The sequence below is a fragment of the Vulpes vulpes genome, chromosome 7 (assembly GCF_048418805.1).
Source record: "Vulpes vulpes isolate BD-2025 chromosome 7, VulVul3, whole genome shotgun sequence".
NCBI classification, from domain to species: Eukaryota; Metazoa; Chordata; class Mammalia; order Carnivora; family Canidae; genus Vulpes; species Vulpes vulpes.
Genome location: NC_132786.1, coordinates 77,174,513 through 77,200,921, shown reverse-complemented (window position 1 = coordinate 77,200,921; position 26,409 = coordinate 77,174,513). Strand labels below are relative to the sequence as shown.

Sequence of the window (26,409 nt, the reverse complement as noted above, 5' to 3'; positions counted from 1 at the left end):
TACTCTGGAAGTTAGAGGAAGCAACCAGAAAACATTTGAAAGAGTAAAAACTATCAGGTGTAAGTTTGTATGGGCAGTTGGGAATAGCAGTTGGTAAATGTAAAAACATGGACCACAGGGCAATGCCTTTTAAATGCCTATCCCGTTAACATTATCTACCTATAATCCATATGAAGATTTTTGCACAAAATGAAATCCAGTTTACTACCACTGTTCCTATTTTTTTACTTATTTGGACAAAACAAATCAAGAAAGCAGGAAATAGGCTCTTTTGGTACAACCCAGATGGTACAGGCAGGAGTGACAGCAACCCAAGAATATTCATTAAAAAATAATATAATAGTTAGGAACGTGAGTTCTGGAGCAAGACTGTCCAGGTTCAAAATTTAGCTCCACATCTTACTAGCTATGAGACTTTGGTTATTACTATACCATTTCTTCGCCTATTTTTCCAAGGTGTTCACATTGCCTACAGGTGCCTACAGTTGTAGGAGACCACTACTCACACTGAATTCTGGTTTCCTTATCTGGAGAAATACAGATAATATGCAGGATCACACTTTTATGAGGAGTGCAGATTTAAGAGTGAAATTAGTCAAGTAATTAGAAGAGTGCCTGGCAAACATGAACAAATATTAGCTACTATTATTATATTATTATTATTCTTCCACTAGCATTTCTAATGCAAACATCAATACGGTCCCTTTTTATAACAGCTACAGGAGCTCTGGTGGTAAAACATATGACACCCAAGAATCGTGGAAGAAGTGGAGCTATAAAGTCTGATAAAGCCACATCAAGCTATCTTCCTGTTTTCATGTGCTCCAAGGACTAAAAAAAAATGGTTAGGAAATTTGCTTGCAAGTATTTATGTTGAAATGCTTTAGGATCATGTATTTTTTACATCTATAATGTATATTTAAAGCAAATGTCAGAACTGAAAAGGAAGTTATAAATCATAAGTTCTACTTTTACGAAGAAGTAAATAGGTCAATCTGAGAAGTTCACAATGTGCCTCCACTTAGAGTTCATGATGGCACTAGAAAGCCATGGGAGGGGCAGTCCGGTGGCACAGCGGTTTAGCACCGCCTGCAGCCTAGGGCATGATCATGGAGACCCGGGATTGAGTCCCACATCGGGCTTCCTGCATGAAGCCTGCTTCTGCCACTGCCTTTGTCTCTGCCCCCCTCTCGCAGAGAGATAAATAAATCTTTAAAAAAGAAATCTTGAAAGGAAAGGAAAAGGAAGGAAATGGAAAAGGAAAAGGAAAAGGAAAAGGAAACCATGGGAATGAGAACCTGGGACTTCTGACTCCCTCTAAAGCTTTCCCACATCCCCCCCAGAACCTTTCTCTTGCATTCTGACTGCTGAAAAGTAACTCAATCCATTTCATTTAATATTTACTGACCATTGAATTTACAGGTCTGTAAGGGGAAAAATAGAGTGGAAAAAATAAAATTTTCTCATCCTGAGAATTCTGAATGATTCTGCTTTGCCACAGGGATAGGAAAACACACAAAAACATATATATGTACAAACATACATAAAAGTACTATCTTTGATGTTAAAAAATGCCAAATTTAAGTATTTAGAAATGATAGGGTCTAGGAAGGATGAGGACACATGAAAAGTAATTTATGCCAACTCTTTCTTTCCTTGAATTAGCATTTATCTTCAGTTTGATAGCCAACTGCATTCATATTGGAACTTAGTGAAAACTTAATGATTCCACTTTGAAGTTATAACCCATGTATGACTGAAATGCTCTGGATATAAACTTATCCATAGGTCAGATAAAGAAACTCTTGGTGTCTCTCCTTTTACATAAATTCTATCTTTATCCTGATGTACTTTGGTTGATCAAGAAAACTAAAGGCTAAAGAACAGAAAGTTAACTTCTTTAAATGAGACAGAAGGAAAAGTTTTTCCAATTCCCACTATAAATAAATCTTTCAAATACCAAATCAATTTCCTCAACTGTACAACTGTAATTTGATGGTTTTTACTCTTACTACTTCTCTTTAGTGACCTATAAATTTGTCTAAACAATAATTAAGTATCTCATCTATTTTTTTCCAGGACAAAAACCATTAAATGATGTGTTGAAGATACTACTAATAATATTTCACATTATGATTATGGCCTCTGCATTGAAAATCTATGGGAACTTTTCCAATTAATTTTCAAATATTTACACAGCCTCTCTGAAATACTATTAAAACACAAAACCAAAAAAAAAAAAAAAAAAGATCTTTGAAATAATTTGAATGAATGTTTTACATGTCAAAACTGAATTCATAAGACCCTATTACCATAGTCATTAATTTTAACAAGTCTCCTAAATATGTTCTGTATTAGTTTTCTTGATTGTAAGATGTCAATAATATGGAAATATTTTTTTTAATATAACAGAACATTTAATTACATCCATTTCCCATCAACACACTAGTCATTTAATGATGATTATATTGGCCATTTCCACTGGTTGGCAGGAGGCTCTTCCACTAAAGGCTCCCATGGTTTCCACTGTACCATTTTTCTTGCCAGACTTAATTCATTTTCAGCCTGTTAATAAAAATTTTTAAAAGATCAATTGATTACACTGATTAACAGATATTTATCATAGCTAATGACTGAAATATAATTAGAACTATTTTCATATTAATATCTAATAAGCTGTTCTACCATCAAATGTTGAACATTACTAATAAAATTACCTTAATTCTCATAGCTAGACAATCATGAGTTAGAAAGGATAGCTTTTGATCTTTTTCTATTTGATTAAAATTTGCTATTAGAATGTTCAAATGTTTACTTGGTGAAGTTTCAATCTTAATTGTCTGTTTTGCCATTAGACTATAATTCTTTGGGAATAAGAAGTATCTATGTCAATGGCTTTCAAACTATTTTATCATGGCCCACAGTAAAACACAACAAACAAATTCTAAAGGATCTAAAATACACACATATGAATAAAACAAAACTAATAATATCATTATCTTTACTAGCTATGACACATTATCTTCTATTATATTTTTTAAATGCTAGGCACAACCCATCTAACTGATTTCTTGACCCATAATCACTTGAGACCCACAGTTTGTAAAACAGTGATCTATGGAATGCAGAATATCATAGGTGCACAAAAATTACTGATTAATTTCCTTACATTAAGTTACATTTACCTTTTTTCTTCAAACAAATTTATAAATATTTAACATTTTTATCTTTTTATTTCACATTTTTTATACAACAAAACGACCTAAGACAACTCTGGCCAATTTAGAAGAACACTTGTCAGGATGTCAGAGAAGGAATTCAAATACAGAGTAAGTACCAGAGTCTGTCATCGGCTGTAATTCTTTTTTTTTTTTTTAAGATTTTTATTTATTTATTTATTCACGAGAGACAGAGAGAGAGAGGCAGAGACACAGGCAGAGGGAGCAGCAGGCTCCATGCAGGAAGCCTGATGTGGGACTCAATCCCAGGACTCCAGGATCATGCCCTGGGCTGAAGGTGGCACTAAACTGCTGAGCCACCCAGGGATCCCACAAGCTGTAATTCTATAGAAAAGGCAATGCTTCATCTAAAGCCAGTGGTGCCAAATAGCCCATCTATGTTTCCAAGAACAGTCTAAAATAAACAGTGTGTTAAAAAGTACATCAACAGAAATCTGAGGGTAGAGGGATTTACTGATGCTGAGATGAGAAAAGAGCATAAATACTGATTAAAAATATCCCTAAAGATGGCTGTTTCCCTGACTGCTCTTTGGCTTGGGTCTCTTTACCATTCATGCTTTCTTTAAGCCTCCAAGGCATCGTGTAGTGTAGGGAGGGCACCTGACCCTGAATATCACTAAGGTCAATCCATTTCAGGTAGCTGGACCCAGGTGCACATGACCCGTTACCTATTCCTTCCTTCTTCCTGGGCTTCTAACATAGTACCTTTACCTTATTTACTATCCCTCTAGAAATGGGCTGTCCAAAATGGTAGCTACTACCTACATGTAACTATTCAGTAAGCATTTGAGATGCAGCTAGTTCAAATTCAGATCTGCTGGGTAGCCCCGGTGGTGCAGCGGTTTAGTGCCGCCTGCAGCCCAGGGTGTGATCCTGGAGACCCTGGATCGAGTCCCACGTCAGGCTCTCTGCACGGAGCCTGCTTCTCCCTCTGCCTGTGTTTCTGCCTCTCATTCTCTCTTGTGTCTCTATGAATAAATAAATAAAATCTTTAAAAAAAAAATTCAGATCTGCTGCAAGTATAAAACATACAGAAGATTTTAAAGACTTAGAATAAAAAGAGAATGTTAGATATATCAATATTTTTATATGTTTCAAAATATTTTAAATATATTAGGTTAAATGAAACATTATTAAAATTTAACCTTAATACTGTCTATGAAAATGTGGAGAACTGCACAGCTGACTTAAAAATACCTAACTGTACCCTGAGTCTATAACTGCATGATAAATTAGTGTATCAGTTAAACTAAAGTCATGATCAAAGTAAAATCTGACAGAAAAGAAAGAGGAACAGGAAAAGGACAATAATAAGTTAGCAGCAAGTTCCCACATGGTACAACAGTTGGCAAATGAATAGAAGGCCTTTGAATGATTGAGTCTACATTCAAAAAAACTGTCTAAATGCCCTATTCCTCTTTTTAACAGAGCCATCTAACAATTCTTCTGAATTTATATATCATGTCTGTTGGTGATATACCTCCCTAATCACCTTTCATTTGTCCTTTAATAAAACTCAAAAAATAACTGCATTTTTTTAAATACAAAATGTACAAATTAAATGAAACAACTGAATATCAATCAGATGGCTTATAAGGGTAGACATCTAAACCTATAATATGGGAGGGGGAGCTGAAGTGGTGAGGCATAGGGGGAGAGTGATTTGATCAAGTAAAAATTTTAATAATCTCTATATATGAAAGAAAATATTCAGTTAAGTCAAAAGGCAAAGAAAAGACTAAAAAAATGTTCAAATAATATTGCAAGAGTTTAAAGTTAATCTCTCTTATTTTAAAAAACACTCAAAAGAAATATAGAAGAAAAACATTAAAAACAAATGACAGAATAAAAAGATTAATTACAGTATTTATAAAACACAAAATACAGGAACATATTTTAAGTTTAACCTTACTTATAACTGGGGGGAAAAATGCACGACTTAAAAAAAAAAGGCATAGATATTTTAATCTAACAGTCAAAAATACATTTTAATTTTATGATTTTATGGTTCAAAATATCTGTATTTCTCCATATTAAAAATATGCTAAGCCCTTAATATATAAAAGTGTTTCTATCTAAAAAGATAAAATTAGGGGATCCCTGGGTGGCGCAGTGGTTTGGCGCTTGCCTTTGGCCAGGGCGCGATCCTGGAGACCCGGGATCGAATCCCACATCGGGCTCCCGGTGCATGGAGCCTGCTTCTCCCTCTGCCTGTGTCTCTGCCTGCCTCTCTCTCTCTCTCTCTGTGACTATAATAAATAATAAAAAAAAAAAAATTAAAAAAATAAATAAATAATAAAAATAAAAAGATAAAATTATTCAAATAATAGTAATATTGTGTTACTCCTCTGAACTAAAGGCTAACAAAAACACGCTGATGAAATTCAAGGTGTATTAAACTCCAAATTTCCAGCAGAAGCCTCATAAATTCAAATTAAAATTACTGATATTTAATTGACATGTACATAATTGAAGTATTTCCTATATGTAATTATTCTTGTATTGAGAGCTGACATAAAGAAAGAAACTTAGTTTTCCTTTTTTTCTGAGATGTCAGTTTTGTGTCTCTTAAGCACAGTGCCTCTGACCATTTAAAGCCAAACATCTAAACAGTCAACTTTTTCTTACCTGAAGAATCACCTCTTCTAGTTGGCCACCCTGAAGTTGGTCTTCTAATTTCTTAACATCTGGTTCCTATAGTTTAAGGGAAAAAAAAGAAAAAAAAAAAAAAGATTTAAAAAAAGGAACACAGTATCTGAATGTTTCAACATCCTAATTAAAAAGATGCAAATATAAAATAGCATTTATTATAGCAAACATAATTAGTATTTCTTTCATTATACCCTTACTAATGTTTGCCAACTATCTGGTGGAAAGTCTAATCTCTCTATTTTTATTGCTTTTCTGTCTTAATATTAACTGCTGATCAAGAGTAAGGAATATGATATCCATTTAGTCTTTCTAAAATACAGATTTTAAAATACTACTTTATTTTCTTAGTATTTCCTCTATTTCCTCCGTTGAGGTAAATGCTACCCTGTGACACAGAATTCCATTCCTAGGTATATACCAAACAGAAATTTATAATACATTAGCCAAATGGCATGTTTAAGAATATTCACAGCAGGGGACGCCTGGATGGCTCAGCAGTTGAGAGCCTGCCTTCTGGCCCAGGGCGTAATCCTGGAGTCCCAGGATCGAGCCCCATGTGGGGCTCCCTGCATGGAGCCTGCTTCTCTCCCTGCCTATGTCTCTGCCTCTCTCTCTGTGTCTCTCATGAATAAATTAATAAAATCTTAAAAAAAAAATTCACAGCAGCACAAATTATAACCTCAAATTAGAATCCAAATGATATATAGAGAATTAATGAATAAATCATAGTATTTGGATATAACAGAATACTATATAGCAGTACAAATATATAAATTACAACTATATGCAAGAACAGAGATGATTCTTTCAAACATAATATTAAGTGAAAGAAACCACACACAAAAGAACACGGACTGATAATTCCATTTATAGAAAGCTAAAAAAAAAAAAAGTTAAAAAACCAGGCAAAATGAATCTGTGGTGTTAGAGGTCAGAAGAGTAGTTATCTTTAAGAGGGGAAAAAGCAGGTTTGGACATTCTAGAAATGTCCTCTTTTTTGATTTGGTGTTAATATGGGTGTGACTTGTGGAAATTTATCAAGCTCTACATTTATGATTTCTGCTCCTTTCCTTATGTACATTGTTCTTCAATACAAGGTTTTTTTTTTTTAAAGTAGTGCTAAAAAGGTACTAGCAAAATACAATGACATATATTTATTACTAGTAAACTGAGCTTTGTGAGAGCCAGAAACCATGTTCTATATTCTATACATACTTACTAATATGTAAGTAAAGTATAAAGAGGATGATTTTTTTTGGCCCACAGACAGAATGAAAAGAAGGGAAAAAAACAAACAAACAAAAAAAAGATATTTTCTACAGGAATTGGCATGTTCCTGCTTCAGGGCATCTGCTGGCTGACCAGGGATAACTGCATGGCTTGTTCTTTCATTTCCATCCAAGTCTTTGTTCATATATCACCTTCTTAGTGAGAACCACTTTGATAATAATTTATATTGTGGTAGGCTAAATAATGTCCCACAAAATGTACATGACCTAATCCCTAAAACATATGAATGTTAGCTTGTGTGGCAAATATTTTGTGATTAAGAATCTTGAAACAGAGATTATCCTAAATCAGCCAAGTGGACCCTAAATACAATATCAGGTGTCCTTATAAAACAGAGGCAGACAGAAATTATGCATAGATGAGAAAGGAATGTGACTACAGAGGCAGAGATTACAGTGATGTGGCCATAAGCCAAGAAATGCTGAAAGCCACCAGAGCTAGAAGAGTCAAGGAACAGATTCTACCCTAGAACCTCTAAAGGGAATGCAGCCTTGTCAACACCTTGATTTGAGCCTTTGATACTAATTTTAGAATTCTGGCTTCCAGAAATGTAAAAGAATAAATTTCTATTGTTATAAGCCACCATGTTTATTAGAACAGGCACAGGAAACAAATATATACTGTAATATCCCTCATCACTTGATACATACCACTCTCTTTTCATTTTCCTTCACTGTTTTTAACTATCTTCTATACGCTATGTAATGTACTTCTTTATTTACTTACTTCTTTGCCTCCCACCATGAATGTGTAATCTCCAAGAAGGCAGGGATTTTAATCTGTTTTGTTCATTGTCATAGAGGCACTAGCTTCCATGCCTACAGGCATACAAGGCATAGAACGGCAATCAGTGTTCCTTGAATAAGTAAAAATAGTTGGAAAAGAAGGAAGGGGAAGCAGATGAACATGTCTGAGAAAGACTGTTTACCTCAGAATTAACTGAGTCTTGAAGCAAAAATCTGAAAACAAAACCGGGAAGCTGGTCATTGTTAAGAGATCTAGGAGACTGAAGAAAAGAAGGCAAGGAATGTTCAACAGTAATTTCAACTCAAGAGAATCCTGTGCTAGGAAGACAATTCAAAATTTGTCTTATTGAAGCTAAGTCAATACGATGACTTCTATTTACCAATGGCAGAATGTCATTAAGCTTAATAAGCTACCATGTACTGATCACGTATGTTAAGCGTGATCAGTACATGATTTACATATATTTTACATATATTATCTCATTCAGTCCTAACAAGTGTTCAGGTAGGTATTATTATACCCAAGTATTAGATGAGGAAACTAAGAGAAATGGACAATATGCCAACAGTCACTCAGCAAATAAGTTTTAGAGCTGAGAAGAAAATTTTGGACAGGCCACAAACCAATACTTTTCACCAATATTCTATCTCCCTAGTGTAATCTGAAAAAATATTTACTTTTATTTCCATTTTAGGCTCAGTAAGTAGATGTTTTATAATCATAACAAGATTTACTAAAGACTTTGTCTGTGACTCTATTGAGGGTAAAAATCTGTAATCATTTTACCAAAAACAGGAATTGGTGATACAACTATCATGCAGTACTTGAGGTTGTTAAAAACTATTTGTATTTAGCCTTTTGGATAAACAAACATTTCTATGGGACCTTATATAAGCACCAGGTACTATGCTAGACTCTTGGGATACAAAGATGAATGCAATCATCAATCAAAAGTAATTTATAGACCAGAATATAAAACATAAGTAAAATACAGTGTGACAGGTACAATGGAAGAGAATCAAGGAAGTTCTCAATCTCTATTTAGGAGAGTAAGAAAAGGCTTCACAGAGGAAGTAACAGATCTTGAGAACTGAGTAAAAAGTGCCAGAAAGACAAGGTAAGGGGATTCCAGTTAGAGGGAAGAGAATATACACAAAATTAAATTGCATGTAATTCACATAACTATCAGCAGTTTGGTTGCTGAAGTACAGGGTATAAAATAGGAAATGACAAGGTAAGACTGAGAAGATAACCCAGAGTCAGATCTTGGGGCACCTTCCATGCATGCTAAGGACTTTATCCTGTAAGCCAGTGTTTCCCAAACCTGGCTGTACATCAGAGCCACGCAGATGGAAGTAGTGAGGTGAGTTTCATACAACTAACTCAGCAAACATTCTTAAATTCAGCCTCTGAGAAACACTAACCAGGAAACTACAAGAATGTTTTTAAGCAGGAAGAATCTGGATCAGATTTATATATTGGGGGAAAAAAAAATCACTCTAATCACAGTGTGGGCACGTAATGAAGTATAATGGAACTATATACAGATCACTAAGTTACAAGGCAACTGAAAGAGCCCAGTCAGAGAAAACTATTTTAGAACTAGTAAGTGAAAGTAATGACAGTAAGCTATTCTCTGGTTGACAATGGCTAAGAGAGAAAAGAAAAATAGGGCAGAAGTAAGAGATATAAATATAACAGTTCTATTTTTAAGATAGGAATAAGCTAAATACATTTTGAGGCTATCTGGAAGATAATAAAATGAAAGGCTAAAACGAGAAAAAAATGATAGAGCAGAATAGAGAAGGAAAGTAGGGAAAGATTCAAAATGTTGAAAGAGCTTTACTTCGTGAAAAGAAAAAATGAAATTTCTTACTCAGTGATGGGAAAATATGCACCAGTCCGTTTTCCTTAAGGAAAACATGAAATCGGGCAGCCCTGATGGCCCAGTGGTTTGGTGCCGCCTTCAGCCCAGGGTACCATCCTTGAGACCCGGGATCGAGTCCCATGTCCGGCTCCCTGCGTGGAGCCTGCTTCTCCCTCTGCCTGTGTCTCTGCCTCTCTCTTTCTCTGTGTCTGTCATGAATAAATAAATAAGATCTTAAAAAAAAAAAAAAAAGAAAGAAAACATGAAATCAAAAGAAATGTTGAACCTTCCCCTAGAGACTTTGTAAGTTACTTTCAGAACTGCCAAGCTAAGAATAAAAGTTCCAAATCAAATTTCATTGTTTTGCCATATCCCTAAGGAAAAATAATTATTCACTTTGGTAAACTAATAATAAGAAAAATATAATAGGGCCACTTATTACATATATGTAAATTACTTTTAGAGTTTATGAACACTTTTGGATAATTATAGAAGTCCATGAATAATTGCTAGTGTGAAAATGTAATACTTTAAAATTTTAATTGCACAAAAGTGCAATATAGTTTGGCATAAAAGAACTAGCAGCAGTCTATGGTATGTCTAGCTAGGGACTTTGATTTAGACCTGTAAAATGCTTGTATTAGTCTGCTAGGGCTACCAATAAAATACCAAAGATTGTGCGGCTTCAACAACAAAAAATTATTTTCTCACAGCTCTGGAGACTGCTAGTCCAAGATTAAGGTCCAAAAGGGTCAGTTTCTGATGAGAGCTCTCTTTCTGGCTTGCAGACAGCTACCTTCTTTCTTGTGTTCTCATATGGCAGAGAGAGCTGTCTCTTATAAGGACACTAATCTCATTGAATCAGGGCCAATCTTATGACCTCATCAACTTTAATTACCTCTATAGATGTTCCAGCCACCCTGGGGGGTTAGGGCTTCAACATATAATTTGGCAGGGAACACAGTCACTCCATAACAATGATAATTTTTTTTATAAAGTAATTATGTTTTTTTAATATTTTATTTATTTATTCACGAGAGATAGAGAGAGAGAGAGAGAGAGAGAGAGAGAGAGAGAGAGAGAGGGAGAGGCAGAGACACAGGCAGAGGGAGAAGCAGGCTCCATGCAGGAAGCCTGATGTGAGACTGGATCCCAGGTCTCCAGGATCACACCCTGGGCAGAAGGCGGCACTAAAATGCTGAGCCACCAGGGCTGCCCAACAATGATATAATTTTTGGTAATTAAGAGACTAACTTGGCCCTCTCTGTAATAAGCATTTTTCAAAAGTTTTTTCTAACAGTTTTGTTTAAACACAACATATATTTTTTGTGTTCTACTTTCATTTTTCTCTACTCTGAAACTACAAAAAGATTGATGTATCTATAGGTAAGTCAACAATCAACAAAGGACTTGATAAAGAAGAGATGTACTACAATGTTAGCTTAGAGAAGGGACATGAGGTTATTCTTTCACTCCAGTATTTAATAGTGGCTTACATATGGAAAGCATTAGTAAACAGGAATTTGCTGAATGAAAGGGAAAAAGGATGGAAGAAAAGCACAGAAGAATAGAAGAGCAGGGGAAAAAAAAGCAACTGAACTTTTTTTAATGGTGTATTGGAAACCATAAATCCAAGAAAACAAAATCAAGTCAGCTACTTACCGCTTTAACCATACTCAGCTTCTCATTTGTAATCTGTTCTGTATACTTTCTATATGCTGCGTTTTTAGGAATTTGCTCAAGAACATCAAGAATCTTTGTGTACAATATTCTTAGCCTCTGAAAAGACAAATCATATACATTTCCAGTTTAAAGTATCATCAAAGATTCAACAGAACATTTTAAAAAGTCTCACGAATTACAGAAAGATTCACATCTGTTTTTAAAAAGCATTTAAATCTTCCTTGTTACAATTTCTTCATGTCTTCGCCTTATTACCTTTATAATTGAAGGAAAATGTGAGCCTTGAAGAATGAACAGTTGACCCTTGAACAATGCTGAGGTTAGAGAGCCTATCACTGGCATGGCTGAAAATCCACATATAACTTAGGACTCCCCCCAAACCTGACCAATAACAAATATGCCTGACCAATAACATAAACAGTTAACACATACTTTTTATGTTGTATGTTATCACATATTATAATCTTACAATAAAGTAAGCTAGGGAAAAGATGTTATTATGAAAATCATGAGGAACACCTAGGTAGCTCAGTGGTTGAGCACCTGCCTTAGGCTCATGGTGTGATCCTGGGGTCCTGGGATGTAGTCCTGCATCAGGCTCCCTAGCCTCCTTTTCCCTCTGCCTCTGCCTCTGTCTCTCTAAGTCTCTAATGAATAAATAAATAAAATCTTTAAAAAAAATAAAAAGCAGATCATTTAAGGAAAATACATTTACAGTACTGTACTGTATTTACTGAAAAATACATGTACATAAGTGGACCCAAGCAGTTCAAACCTGTTATTCAAGGGTCAAGTGTATAAAATGGATACTTTTTATGTTGCATTAACAACATAGGTTGTATATAAGCCAAAGATATGGTAACAAGTAAAAATAAAACTGCATTCTAACTTATTGCTAATGATCTATTTGAAAATCAACTCATTTACTAAATCATTACTTCTCAAATTGCAATCCTAAGCACTACAAATTGATTTTTTTCCATTTTTCTCATTTGAATTTCTGAAGAAGTAAAAAAATATATAAAAGCAATGATTATCAAAATGATCAAATTTAACTTAATGTAGTCATAATACTTCAGCTTATGGTGACTGGGTTGGTCATGAAAATGAAGGTTTCACGCAGGCTTAACAGAAAAGGAACAAGAGAACTGAACTTAAAGCACAATGAACTTCAAGTTCACATACAGCAGTTAGTAGTAAAGCTACATGGTAAGAAACTGTTACACCAGATCATAATTCACAAGAGTTCATAAATAGTAAATATAATCACAAATATACATACATTATATAAAGAATTCTTTGTATTTAATTGTACAAAATCCATCAGTACTAACACCTAGTTTCATTCATATATATTCACAATATACATATGAATAAATAAATAAGAAATTAGAGGTGATTTCAAGGTTTTTGAACTCAGTCAACACAAGAATGAAACTGCCATTCATTGAGGTGAGCAAGCCTGAGAGAAAAGCTTTTTTTAGGGAGAAGAATAGGAACACAATTTGGGGTGTTTAGTTTGGGTTGCCTGTCTGACATTCAAGTGGAGATATCCACTCAGCAACGAAATATACAAGACTCTCAGAGGTCAGTGCTCAATACAGAAATTTAACAGTTATCAGTGTATAGGTAGTATTTAAAACCACTAAATTGAGTCCAGGCAAGGAGACAAATATAGAGAAAAGTTCCAAGAACTAAGTCTAAGAACTCCAAAATTCCTAAGTGGGGATATGAGAAATAACCAGAAAAGTCAATGAGAGTAAGGGGGGGGGGGGGGGGACACAAAAAACAGAAGACTAGGTGAATTCCCAAGCACAGAAGCGCTTGAGGGAGACGGTGCCAAATGTCGCCAGTGCGGCTACTGAGTCAATTAAGATGAGAAACGTGAGCTGACCATTCGATTCAGCAGCACAGAAATCATGGTGACCTTGAAAAGAGCGGTTCTAGCCAAGTCTGGGTGGAGTGAATTCAAAAGGGAGTAAGAGAAATTGGAGACAGTTAAGTCCAGATAACTCTTTGGAGTTATCTTTAAAAGGGAGGAGAGAGATGGTGTGATTACAGAAAGGAAGAAAAGGAGCGAGGGAGGTATTTAAAGTCTTCAGATGGAAGCATTCTGAAGACCCACTGGAAGGGAACACTGAGGACGCAAGGGGTTAGCTGCTAGAGCGATGGACGCGGTAAGGCAAGGTGTACAGGAATCCAAGGCACCGAGGCAGAAAAGGTGAGGCGGGCGTGGGGGGCGGTGGAACATGGAGATACAGGTATGGGAGGGTACTCATAACGGGACAGGTGAAGGCGCGGGAAGCCTACGGAAAAACTCAGCAAGAAAAGGGACTTAAGAAGGAGGTCATGGGGCGGTCCCGGTGGCACAGCGGCTTAGCGCCGCCTGCAGCCTGAGGTGTGATCCTGGAGTCCCATGTCGAGCTCCCTGCTTGGAGTCTGCTTCTCCCTCTGCCTGTATCTCTGCCTCTCTTTCTCTCTGTGTCTCTCATGAATACATAAATAAAATCTTAAAAAAAAAAAAAAAAAAAAAGAACGAGGTCATGGAACGCGCAGGCGCAGACGCACGCGCACGGGACCCATCGACAAAGGACAGAGAAGACCCTGTTCTGGTCTCAAGGCGGCTCTCAGGCCGGCCTGTAATTTGGGGCTTGAAATATCCGCACCCCGCTGCCCTTTCAACCAGGATCACAGGTTCTAGTCGTCCTGGGGAATCCGGGAATGGAGCAGCACGGAACGTACCTCGTGTGGACTCTCACATACAGCCAATCCCACAAGGCCGGTGGTCTGTTCAAACACAAAACACGATTCAAGCTGTTTACAATTCCGCACGCCCGCCACGCTAAGGAAGGAGAGACCTACCACCCCCCACCCCCCTCCCCGCCCCGGCTACAACCGACCTGAAAACAGCTATCGGTCTCTCGGAGCCACTAGTTTGGAGAGAACGGGGCTACGGAGTGCGTCATCCCTGAGGCCCCAGCAGACGAGTCCGCCCAACAGCCTCGGCCATCCCGCGCCCGTTCCCGCCACCACCGCGGGGTGAAGGGCTTTCGGGCCGACTCTACCCCCACGGTCTAAAATCCAGCAGTGACCTCCATTCGCCTTACCTTCTTCAGCACACCCGCCATGACAGCGCCGACGGGCCGGGGACGCGCAGCCCTCTGGGAACCCCGCTCAGACCCGCTCAATCCACCGCCGAGGCCGCCACACTATCACCTTGGAAACAGCTCCCGCCCCCCTCGCGATCTCCACCCGGCGGAGGCTTGCCCCGCCCATTCCTCGGCGTGGGGGGGGTGGGGGGTGGGGTGGGAATCGACGCCTGCGCAATGAGCACACCGGAGTCCGGAGCAGGCGCTGCAGGAAGAGGCCGTTGAGCGGCGTCCGTCTTGCGGACGGGTTCCTGCCTTTACGACCGCTGACGGCTTGCGCGGAGGCTGAGGGAAACGCTCCAGATTCCCAGAAACCTACGACAGAATGTGCACCTGGCTTATCCTTTGGCGAGTTCCTCAACCTCCCTTGCACGGTGCAGTGTGTAGTAACATGAGCGTGGTCCCCTGGAGCTGTCATCTCAGTCATCTCGTCGCAGCCAAGGCTGATTCATGGGACCAGGATATCGGTATTTTCGGTCTACTGTGCCGGTGCCGTTCACAGTGTGAAGCCATTTCCTGTCTCAGCCCTTTTCCATTTCACTTTCGGAAGTGTGTCATCCACCTTCGCATTTCCCCAGGGGAAGTGATAACAGATCACGGCCCTTCTCCCCACTTATCTCTGCAAACATTTATCGGGTACGCGTTATGTGTTAGTTACCGGGACGTGATTTTTAAGGCAGGATCCCACATCCTGGAATTTACTGAACGGTGATGAAAACACGCATTAGCAGTTGGTAAGTGTTTTTCTGAAAGAGGTTTGCACCTCTTTTAGAGTGCAGTGGTAGCAGGGAAGAGGAAGTGAATAACCAAAAATGGTTAACTAGTTACAAAAAAGTGACATATATTTATACATAAGTATATGTGTCACTGTTTCTAGAATATAAACCATATATGGATGGAAATTTTTTCCTTTTTCCACCCAATAACTATATTTTTTAATGAATACAATAGAAAAATAAGCAAAAGGAAGTAAATAGACAATTGACAAAAATGGAACCAGGAAAAGTCAATGAACATCAAAAGGACTCAACCTCCCTAATAATCAAGAAAATGCAAATTAACTATAATTTTACTGCCATCTTACAAAAATTAAAGAATGGCAATACCAAGTGCTAGCAAGGATGGAGAGCAACAGGAGGACTCATATACTGCTGGTGGGAGTGAATTCGTATAATCACTTTAGGGAATAATTTCACAAGAGTTACTTGAAGACATGCAAAACCTATAGCTGAGTTGTATGGGATGAAATATGTCCCCCAAATTCATATACTGAAGTCATAAACCCCACTATCTCAAAATGTGACCTTATATAAAAATAGGACCATTAAAAATGTAATTAGTTAAAATGGGCTCATTAAAGTAAGCCCTTCTCTAATACTACTGATATCCTAATTAAAAGGAAATATTTGGACACAGAGAAATGTACGTAGGGAGAATATAAAATGTAATGCAAAGATGAGGGCAGAGGTAGGGATGATGCTTCTACAAGCCAAGGACCAACAAAGATTTCTAGAAAATCACTAGAAGTTAGGGGAGAGCCGTGGAACAAATTCTCTGAGCCCTTAGAAGAAACCAAACACTGACTTGATCTCTGACTTCCAGCCTCCAGACAGAGGAGCTAATACGTTTAATGATGTTTAAATCACCGAGTATGTGGTATTTTGTTACAGCAACCCTATAAACTAACACTGAGTAACATATCTTCCTCTCTTACATTTGGATAGCTGTCCCTAGAAAGATGAGCCATAGGGGTATAATTTTCCCAGCTCAGATTACTCAAGAATTAGGCTTCCCCATAACTTCCATCATAATTTCTAACTTCTAGTATTTCAATCATTCGCAATTACAATTCAGGACAGAGGAAATATATATTAACATGTGTGGGGATCCCTGGGTGGCGCAGCGGTTTGGCGCCTGCCTTTGTTTGGCCCAGGGCGTGATCCTGGAGACCCGGGATCGAATCCCACATCGGGCTCCCGGTTCATGGAGCCTGCTTCTCCCTCTGCCTGTGTCTCTGCCTCTCTCTCTCTCTCTGTGTGACTATCATAAAAAAAAAAAAATGTGTGCATATATGCATTTTAAAGATACAAGCAGGCATGTGTATGGTTGTATACACATAAAAAAATACAAACAACTGAACTGGAACAAACTGATGCATCAATTTGCTCCTGCCATGGTGACATTTATATCTGGACACACTAGATTAGATTCAGGAAACCATAGTGGGATTGAGAGGAAATGTCCTTATTTTTCAAACCAGATAATGCTGAAATAATCACCAGAACTTGGATGAATGGAAGTTTATGAGGTCACAAACTTTATTCCCTGTACCTCCAGATTCTAAGAATTTTTGTCATTGTGGATGTGTTCTAGAATGTAGAATCATGTAATTATAAAAGATACATGTGTTTTCATTTGTTGTAACTTTAGGAGTTCAGGCTTCTGACGTACCATATTTTTAAAAGACACCACGGCTAGACAGATCTAGCTGATCCGGGCTAAGGTATACTGCATAGCTAACCATTTCTATGTAGTGGGAAAATGTGTAGGTTTTCTGAACCAGTCCATTTGCAGAAGTGTGAGGCTATGTATGGAGTGGGCTTAATAGCTTGATAGTCACCACCACCTATGGCTGGTGACAGTAGAATTGGCTATAAAGAGAAATCAACTTTGGCATCTGTGATATCGAAAAGGGATTTGGGAATATCTTTATGTAAATAGCAAGGACATCAAATGCATTATATTCTCTCAGCTGGGAGAGAGTTCCCAGAGGGTAAGTGTTAGAACTCTGCTAAGGAAGCAGACAGATGTTAGGAAGTTCTTCTGTAAACAAAATTAGCAAGGCCAGGTGACTTAGAGCTAAAATCTGGATCTCATGTTTTATACAACTTTCTGTGGAGGACCCCTAGCCTATCCAATAAGGGAGGTCTGGTTTCTCCAAAATTAAGTAACTGGAAGAATTAGGACCTCCTACACTGCTTCTTAATGATAGATACTCTTCTGCAAAGGGCTGAATCTTTTTTTTTTAATTAATTTTTATTGGTGTTCAATTTACCAACATACAGAAAAACACCCAGTGCTCATCCCGTCAAGTGTCCCCCTCAGTGCCCGTCACCCATTCCCCTCCAACACCCGCCCTCCTCCCCTTCCACCACCCCTAGTTCGTTTCCCCAAGTTAGGAGTCTTTATGTTCTGTCTCCCTTCCTGATATTTCCCAACATTTCTTTTCCCTTCCTTTATATTCCCTTTCACTATTATTCATATTCCCCAAATGAATGGGACCATATAATATTGGTCCTTCTCCGATTGACTTACTTCACTCAGCATAATACCCTCCAGTTCCATCCACGTTGAAGCAAATGGTGGGTATTTGTCGTTTCTAATGGCTGAGTAATATTCCATTGTATACATAAACCACATCTTCTTTATCCATTCATCTTTTGATGGACACCGAGGCTCCTTCCACAGTTTGGCTATTGTGGCCATTGCTGAAAGAAACATCGGGGTGCAGGTGTCCCGACGTTTCATTGCATCTGAATCTTTGGGGTAAATCCCCAACAGTGCAATTGCTGGGTCGTAGGGCAGGTCTATTTTTAACTCTTTGAGGAACCTCCACACAGTTTTCCAGAGTGGCTGCACCAGTTCACATTCCCACCAACAGTGCAAGAGGGTTCCCTTTTCTCTGCATCCTCTCCAACATTTGTTGTTTCCTGCCTTGTTAATTTTCCCCATTCTCACTGGTGTGAGGTGGTATCTCATTGTGGTTTTGATTTGTATTTCCCTGATGGCAAGTGATGCAGAGCATTTTCTCATGTGCATGTTGGCCATGTCCATGTCTTCCTCTGTGAGATTTCTCTTCATGTCTTTTGCCCATTTCATGATTGGATTGTTTGTTTCTTTGGTGTTGAGTTTAATAAGTTCTTTATAGATTTTGGAAACTAGCCCTTTATCTGATATGTCATTTGCAAATATCTTCTCCCATTCTGTAGGTTGTCTTTTAGTTTTGTTGACTGTATCCTTTGCTGTGCAAAAGCTTCTTATCTTGATGAAGTCCCAATAGTTCATTTTTGCTTTTGTTTCTTTTGCCTTTGTGGATGTATCTTGCAAGAAGTTACTGTGGCAAAGGGCTGAATCTTAACAAAGTCAGGAAGTTAAAGTGTTTCTCTAGAATCTAAGGCTCTGGAGCTATGCTTCCCAGCCAATTACTTGAGGGAGACATGAAACCAAAAGGCTGAAAAGGAAGAAAGCATCTCAATTTTCAGGGCATGAGAGGCTCGTTCCTAATAATCTAAAGGGGACAAGTACTATGTTGGCTGGTTTACTCTTAGTTTTCCTGGTCAGGGAACAAGGGTGAAAATAATGTCCCCTCGGGGAGTATTTTTCCCTCTCCCAAACTTGACAAGAAAGAAAATCATATTTTTTCAAATTAGTTCTTAGACCAAAATGTTAAAATTCAAATTGTTTAGACATTACCCATCTTTTGTGCCTCCATTCATATCAGGCATATTCAAAATATCTTAGTTCTTTACAGTCTTTTCTATCTGTGCTATGAATATTTCTAACAAGTGACTACAACCAGATAATTTTTGGTATGTTTTCTATATGGTGGTTTTTAGAACCTCACTCTAAATTGGGCTATAAATTAGATAAAAGCCATTACCAACTTTTATCTTAGTGGTTATCAGTTTCCACTTATTTGAGTTATCTGGTGTGTGAAAATGGGGATATCCAACACTGCCACTCAGATGTGGAATAAGTTTAACATTGAGGTTAAACACAGGTAACTCTATTGAAAAATAGAACCTATAGAAGAATGGAGTAATAAAGATTTCTAGCCACTTCACCCTTGCCAATAGGGGGCATGTCTAGCACCACTTCTGTGTACCAAAAGCTACCGCTCTCCACTTAAAAGCAGAGAAGAAAATTCCTGAAAGTCAGGAATGGTTTTTAAGCAGTTGGAAACCATCTCCATTATTTGCAATATATATAATATTATGCAGTTTATAATATATAACATAAAATGTAGTAAAAAATAGTCTCAGGGGTCTTCTTATACATTCAGGCAACTTGCCTCTCTCCATTACAAAGTAATACTGTAATGTTAGAGGTATTATAAAATATCCCAAACTGCCTTTGTTTTCAGTAGAAACCCAGTTAAGATGACTTCATAAGTCATGCAGTCAGTTCTCCAGGAGGTGGTGATAAAGAGACAGATTTTGTAAATGGCAGTCTTGGCGATCTTATATACCATTGAGGGGATGAAGAATCTTTTTTTTTTTTTTTTAGATTTTTCTGGAAATTTCACTTGGTAAAAAAAAACATAATAAGCAGTACAACATAAAGGAATTTGGTCTAAAATATCTCAGATCCCTGAGTGGCTCGGCGGTTTGGTGCCTGCCTTCGGCTCAGAGCGTGATCCAGGATTGAGTCTCATGTCAGGCTCCCTGCATGGAGCCTGCTTCTCTCTCTCTGCCTGTGTCTCTGCCTCTCTCTCTCTCTCTCTCTCTGTATCTCTCATGAATAAATAAAATCTTTTAAAAAATATATCTCAGATATATATCAACATTAAGAAAAAGAAAATCTGGTCTAGGAGTGGCTAGGACCCAAAAAGAGCCAATATGCCACTTACAAAATCACGGCTAAGAACAGTGACTAGCGGATAAGCAGAACTTGATTATATGCCCTCATATGACATTAGGATACTATTGCATGCATTTTTAATAGTTGGAGAATGAATGAGGCTGACAAGGGGCAGTAAAAGAAAAGAAGGAGGGGGATAGCCAAAATGTTGCTATCAGTGCCTGGAGGAGGGAGGGTAGCAGGGTAAAGAAGCAGGCTTTCCCTGCTACCTGCTGAGAAGAATGGTAGATACTGGTCCTAAAAATCCAGCTGACCAAGACGGAGAACAGCACACCCACAGTAACTCAGGGCCAGTAAACAAGGTGTAAAAGGGAAGCTAAACAGAATTAACGTAATATCCTAAAAGCACAGCTGTAGCTGTGATGGTTGGAGAGGACATGGTGGGGAGACTCTCAAAGAAACAGAGAAGCAAGCACATTAAATATCACTTATTTCTTGATCTAATTACAAGAAAGAGGATGCAGAAGAGAATAGGAGTGTGATGTAACTGTCTTACTATGGATAACTTACACAAGTAGAAATTAGAAACAAATAATGATTACCGTTATCATGCCTTTGAGAAAAAACTGCATTATGATGAACTATGATTAAATAGTGACAATAGCTACTGCCATTGTCATGGGTGGTAGCACTTTTCTTCAGCCCACCCCACCACGCTCACAAGTCTCAGACTGTCCCTTCCAAGAAAGTTGCAGGGACACTGCGCTAGTCCACGGTCATGTGATGCCTTCTTGATTGGCCTTTATTTCTGGGATATTCTAACATGAGCAAGGAAAGCTGAATACAGTAAGAAATTGACTCCCCATGTCCTCACTCCAGCACATATACCTGCTTACGTCTAGTCCGAGGCTTGCTCCCATCCACCTTGACAGATTATGGTCTGAGCAGATACTAGTTCTGCAAGGGACATGCTGCAAAGAAGATACCAAGCAACTTCTCCCTCCTTATTCTTAATTTGCAATTAAAGTGGGCTTATATATCTTTATTTTTTTCAGCCCTGCCCATTTCCCATTCCCACAATCATTTATATATTCTTTTTTCTCATATGTATACCTCTCCCCTGTGAACTGGAAAGGATTCTAAGCAGGAACATAGCTCTGTAATTTACCAGCTTTATGGCTTGGGCAGGTCCTTCAGCTTCTCTGGATCATGGCCAATATCTCCATCTGTGAAGCTCACAATGGTTGGATTAGGACATCATTTCCTGACAGGCAGCTCAAGAACCCCCTAGCTGTTCAAGATTGCATTCCAGGGCATTCAGGTCAATATAAGTTGTAATGGTATTTGTTTTGATTTCTATTTTTAGATAATAAATAAACATCTTTAACATTTTCCTATTAAAATAAGAGTATCTGAAAGCCTCCAAGTGCACAGCAGATATATATATACATATATGTACATATATATACATATACATATATGTACATATATGTGTGTATATATATATGCTCCATTATGCTTAGTGGAGGTCAGATGACCTCCAATTTGGGAGCAATTTATCACACTTGCACATAGAAAGCCTCAACAGTTTTGACTTATTTAGAATTAAGTTGCTTTTAATTTTGGTCAGATATTAACATTTATATAGTAAAGGTACAGAATACTTCCCTTACCATAAGGATCTCTCATGTTGCTTTTTTTTTTTTTTTTTTTAAACACAGGGCTTGAACTCACAACCCTGAGATCAAGACCTGAGTTGAGATCAAGAGTCAGATGCTTGACCCGACTGAACCACCCAGGCATCCCTCTCATGTTGCCTTTTTATAGCTACTCCACATTCCTCTCCTTCATGTCCCCTTTACCCTTGGCAACCACCAGTCTGTTCACCATCTCAAGAATATTCTAGAAACAGTATATAACCATTTGAGATTCACTGTTTTCACTCAGAATAATTCTCTGGAGATGCATCTGGATTGTTAGATGTATCAATAGTTTGTTCCTTTGTATTGATGGGTAGTGTTTCATTGTATGGATATACCACAGTTTGTTTAACCACTCACCTGTCAAAGGACAGGTGAACACTCATGGTCAGATTTCTGAGCAAACATAAGTTTTCATTTCTCTGGTATAACTATGCAAGAGTGCAATTGCTGGGCCTATTATAATTTCATGTGTAAGTTTTTAAGAAACTATCAAACTGTTTTCCAGAGTGGCTATATCATTTTACATTCCTGCCAGAAATGCACAAATAATCCAGTTTTCCACATCCTTGTCAGCATTTAGTGTTGTCACTATTTTAAATTTTAGTCATTCTGACTGGTGTCATATTTCAGACTTAAAGATCACTGAAGGAAAACATTGAAGAAGGCTCTGAAGACATACTCAGAGATTGTGTACAAGCTATTCTCTTTAAACCTATTTTTTTAGGGGCATCCAGGTAGCTCAGTGGTTGAGTGTGTGACTTTGGCTCAGGTCGTGATCCTGGGGTTCTGAAATTGAGTCCTGCGTCAGGCTTTCCATAGGAAGCCTGCTTCTCCTTCTGCCTATGTCTCTGCCTCTCTCTGTGTGTCTCTCATGAATAAATAAAAATCTTTTAAAATATATAAAATAAAATAAACCTATTTTTTAAAGTTTACTTTCCCCTTTAATCCTAAATGGCCTGAGGCTATACTATTTAATGCCTATTATTTTAGTAATCTCTATTTACTCTAGCAGTTCATTCTTACAGCAAAGCAGTTAATTTCTTAACCCACTCTACTTTGTTCAGAAGAATTTGTATCTAGGGACGCCTGGGTGGCTCAGTTGGTTCCAGTCCCACATCGGGCTCCCTGAAGGGAGCCTGCTTCTCCCTCTGCCTATGTCTCTGCTTCTGTGTGTCTCTCATAAATAAATAATAAATAAAATCTTGAAAAAAAAAGAATTTGTATCTAATATCTTCTCTTGAAGAATGGAGTCATGTTTATCCAGTAATAGGCAGTTCATATTAGTTTAAGTACTTCCGGTCTCATTTTCCTTCACACCATTCTTTATTTTATTTTTCTATTTCAGTTTTGTATACTTTACTGGATTCACATCCTACTCCATTAACCTCTAACTCCCTTGGCTCTACAACACAAATGGGAGAAAGACATGGAGAGAAAGGTAAAAATCACCATGAATGTGTGAAATTGATCCTTTTCCTTAATCAAGTTAGGCTCATTTACGTATAATGATATAACAGATGTATTTGCTCTGATTTTTGTGGTTTTTAAAAATACTTTTTCCTACACAGCTTTTATCTTTTATGTAATTCTTCACAGGTTTGGAAAACATATATTTTTTATTTATTAGTTAACTATATTTATAATATTGTATAATTCTCTTGGTTTCCATTTTTTTTTTTTAACAGTTGCTGTTAGTTCCCTACTAGGAAAAAATTTAATGAAGTAGTCATGCTCCTCCTTCCACCCCACCCATCCCCCTGCCTCTCTGCATTTTTTCTACCCCTCAATCTTAGTAAAAAATACTGCTTTTCTCAGTGTTCACACTGATAGTTTAAATATTTTTATACTTCCATGATTTGGTAGGTCAGATTTACTTTTTATCATTTTTTTCCTAGCCACACCAACTGAGGCAATCAATACTGCACTTACCTTCCTATCCCAAATTTATGTTAGCTGTATCATTTCCATGTTGTGAGGCTAGGTAATGTCAACATTCTGTTCTGTAACTCTTATTCCTACCTTGCTTTTGTTACTAGTTCTATAGTAAATTTTTTTTTCAATATTCTCTGCTAATCCATATGTCTTAGCTACCCCAGTCATTTATTGTTTGGCTGAATTAATCCTCTACCAGTTTCTTTAAGAAGGTCTCATGCAAACAATATACAGTATATTTTAGTCTTACAAGTGGATCCTTGAATGACAGCATGACCAGATATAAAATTATTGGCTCATGGTTTCTTCCCTTGAGGATCTTTAGGTGCTGCTCTGGAGAAATATTATGTCAGATTGCTGTTCCCTTTATAAATGATTTTATCTTTTTTTTTTTAACCCTGGCAAAATAAGTTTTCTTTATCTTTAAAATCCAATGGCATTAGTAGATTACATCTCTGTATTAAATTTTTAGGTCATTTTCCCCCGGACACACAGTGCATCCTGTACCTACTTAGACTTAAATCTTTTATTTCAGGAAGTTCTTATTATTTATGTCTTTCAATTCTTGTTTGCTTCTCTCTTTTTTTTTTTTTAAACTTCCTTCCTTAGGGTCTCCAACTATGCATTTGTTGAACCTTGACTGTCTTAAACATAAAAATATATGGATATGTACTCTACTATCCTTTCTAATGCTTTTAAATTTGTCATTCTATTTTGTTTTCTCTTCTCACTTTTTTCCCCTATATTTCATACTGTGTTGTCTTCGGGTTCTATACCCCTAGAGAAGTCTTCCAAATTTGATTTTAAAAAGCTTGTGGTTTTTTTTTTCTTTCTGAATTTGGCCAGATTTTTGTTCACTTTCTGCTTTTCTATTTCCACCTGTTCACATAGTTGTCACATTTCTACTTTGTAGTCTTTTCATTGATGAAATTGTGTCATTGTTACTCCACTTAATGATAAAAGAGATGACCATAATTTTCATCTACTCAATGGCAACACTTTCCATATGAGTGTAATTTATCTGTTGCAAAGTTCTGCTACTCTCCTCCTTATCTTTCTTTGTATTTACATCTGTCCTATAAGACATCCATATTTATTAATCGTTTTAAAATAAGTTGGATTTTCCTGGGCCAAGTATGTTCAGAAAAGAACAGAGAGACTTCTTCCTGCAGCTATCACTCATCCATGTGTTTCTTGGTGTAGCTGCCTCTTTCTGGTTCTCTGAACCAAACCAGATACAAGAGGGTTTGTGTCATCCCTTCCTCTCTTTAGTTGCTGCTGTAACTTTTACTGCAGAACTCACTCTGAACATAAGTGCTTCACCTTTAGGAAGTATATATGTGCTGGTGTTTTTAAGATCTGCTGTCACCTGCCTTCTCACTGTTCTTTACTTCTTTTTACATCCTCCTGCAAAGATTTCTTTCTAATCTTTATGCTTGTAGCAGCCCTTACTTTTTGTGAAGTCTACTGATTATTTTAGTCTGATTTTCCTGAGAATGACATTTACATTTGTTTTGTTGTCATTCTCCTTGTTGCTTTTGCATCAATTTCCAGAAAAAAAAATAGAAAAATACAAACTTATTATCCGTGTTCAAACCAGAAAACTTATTATGAACTATTTTGATTGGAAAACTGTTCCTCTATTAATGTCAGGTAAGATTATGATTGTAGTTATAAAAATAGCTATTGCATAACTCACTCATACTTAATTTAATTAAGACCTTAATGTAACAATTGAGGTATCTGGGTTTTTTTTTTTTTTAATATTATTGTCTTTTAAACCAGGTTTTTACCTCACAAACCTATGTGACTAATATTTTGAACTTCAATGCATGGCTTTAATATGTCCTTGATAAATTCTATTGTTGGATTTTCCCCAATTTTCTAGCATGTTAAGATAATTTTGTATTTTGACAAAAACATGAGCACTTGTGTTCTATTATTTCCACGGATGTGTTTCACTATTACTTTGATACTAATACGGCCACCCTGCTAGGACCAAGCACTATGTTTTACATTAAATAGTTCTATAAATGATCTGGTTTCCTTTAACAGCTTTTAGAAAGATTAAGGCCAATTTTTGGTTCATTTAAGACAGGTGAACCCATCATAATGATATGCACTTTTAGCTCCAGTTTTTTACTCAGATCCATGTTAATTCATGAAATTTTGTCATACTTTATTTATTGTGATAAGTCAACTCAAATTCTTTCTGCAATAATTCTTTCCTTCCCAGGTTTTGCAAACCCCCAAATTTGGTGGGTTTTAGTTATAGTTATATAACTTAAAGGGCTAATCAATTTACAATTGCACCCAAAAGCATAAGATACCTAGGAATAAACCTAACCAAAGAAGTAAAGGATCTATACCCTAAAAACTACAGAACACTTCTGAAAGAAATTGAGGAAGACACAAAGAGATGGAAAAATATTCCATGCTCATGGATTGGAAGAATTAATATTAGGAAAATGTCAATGTTACCCAGGGCAATTTACACATTTAGTGCAATCCCTATCAAAATACCATGGACTTTCTTCAGAGAGTTGGAACAAATCATCTTAAGATTT

At 37.3% G+C, this 26,409-nt stretch overlaps 2 protein-coding genes across 3 annotated transcripts in view; one reads left to right on the top strand and one right to left on the bottom strand.

Moving 5' to 3' along the window:
• Positions 1–200: 200 nt before the first annotated feature.
• Positions 201–14,780, bottom strand: NDUFA5 (NADH:ubiquinone oxidoreductase subunit A5). Its single transcript, XM_026018692.2, has 5 exons — positions 14,586–14,780; positions 14,221–14,265; positions 11,458–11,574; positions 5,868–5,933; positions 201–2,565 (listed from the first exon to the last, which is right to left on the bottom strand). Exons 1-5 carry the CDS (start codon positions 14,604–14,606, stop codon positions 2,464–2,466), a joined length of 351 nt encoding a protein of 116 aa, XP_025874477.1. The 5' UTR covers positions 14,607–14,780; the 3' UTR covers positions 201–2,463.
• A 302-nt stretch (positions 14,781–15,082) lies between these two features.
• The window catches only part of ASB15 (ankyrin repeat and SOCS box containing 15), a 60,751-nt gene continuing 49,424 nt past the window's right edge, over positions 15,083–26,409 (top strand). For both annotated transcript variants that reach the window (XM_072764137.1, XM_072764138.1), the window contains exons 1-2: positions 15,083–15,361; positions 23,256–23,348. The gene's annotated coding sequence lies outside the window, so the exon portion shown is untranslated. The remainder of the gene's footprint in view (positions 15,362–23,255; positions 23,349–26,409) is intronic.

Excerpts from the sequence above, each read along its gene's own strand:
- NDUFA5 (XM_026018692.2), bottom strand. The coding sequence starts at position 14,606 with ATGGCGGGTGTGCTGAAGAAG. Across the intron at positions 11,575-14,220 it reads TATGTGAGAGTCCACACGAG|AGGCTAAGAATATTGTACAC; the intron begins GTACGTTCCGTG and ends TTGTCTTTTCAG. Across the intron at positions 5,934-11,457 it reads AGCTGAGTATGGTTAAAGCG|GAACCAGATGTTAAGAAATT; the intron begins GTAAGTAGCTGA and ends CTTAAACTATAG.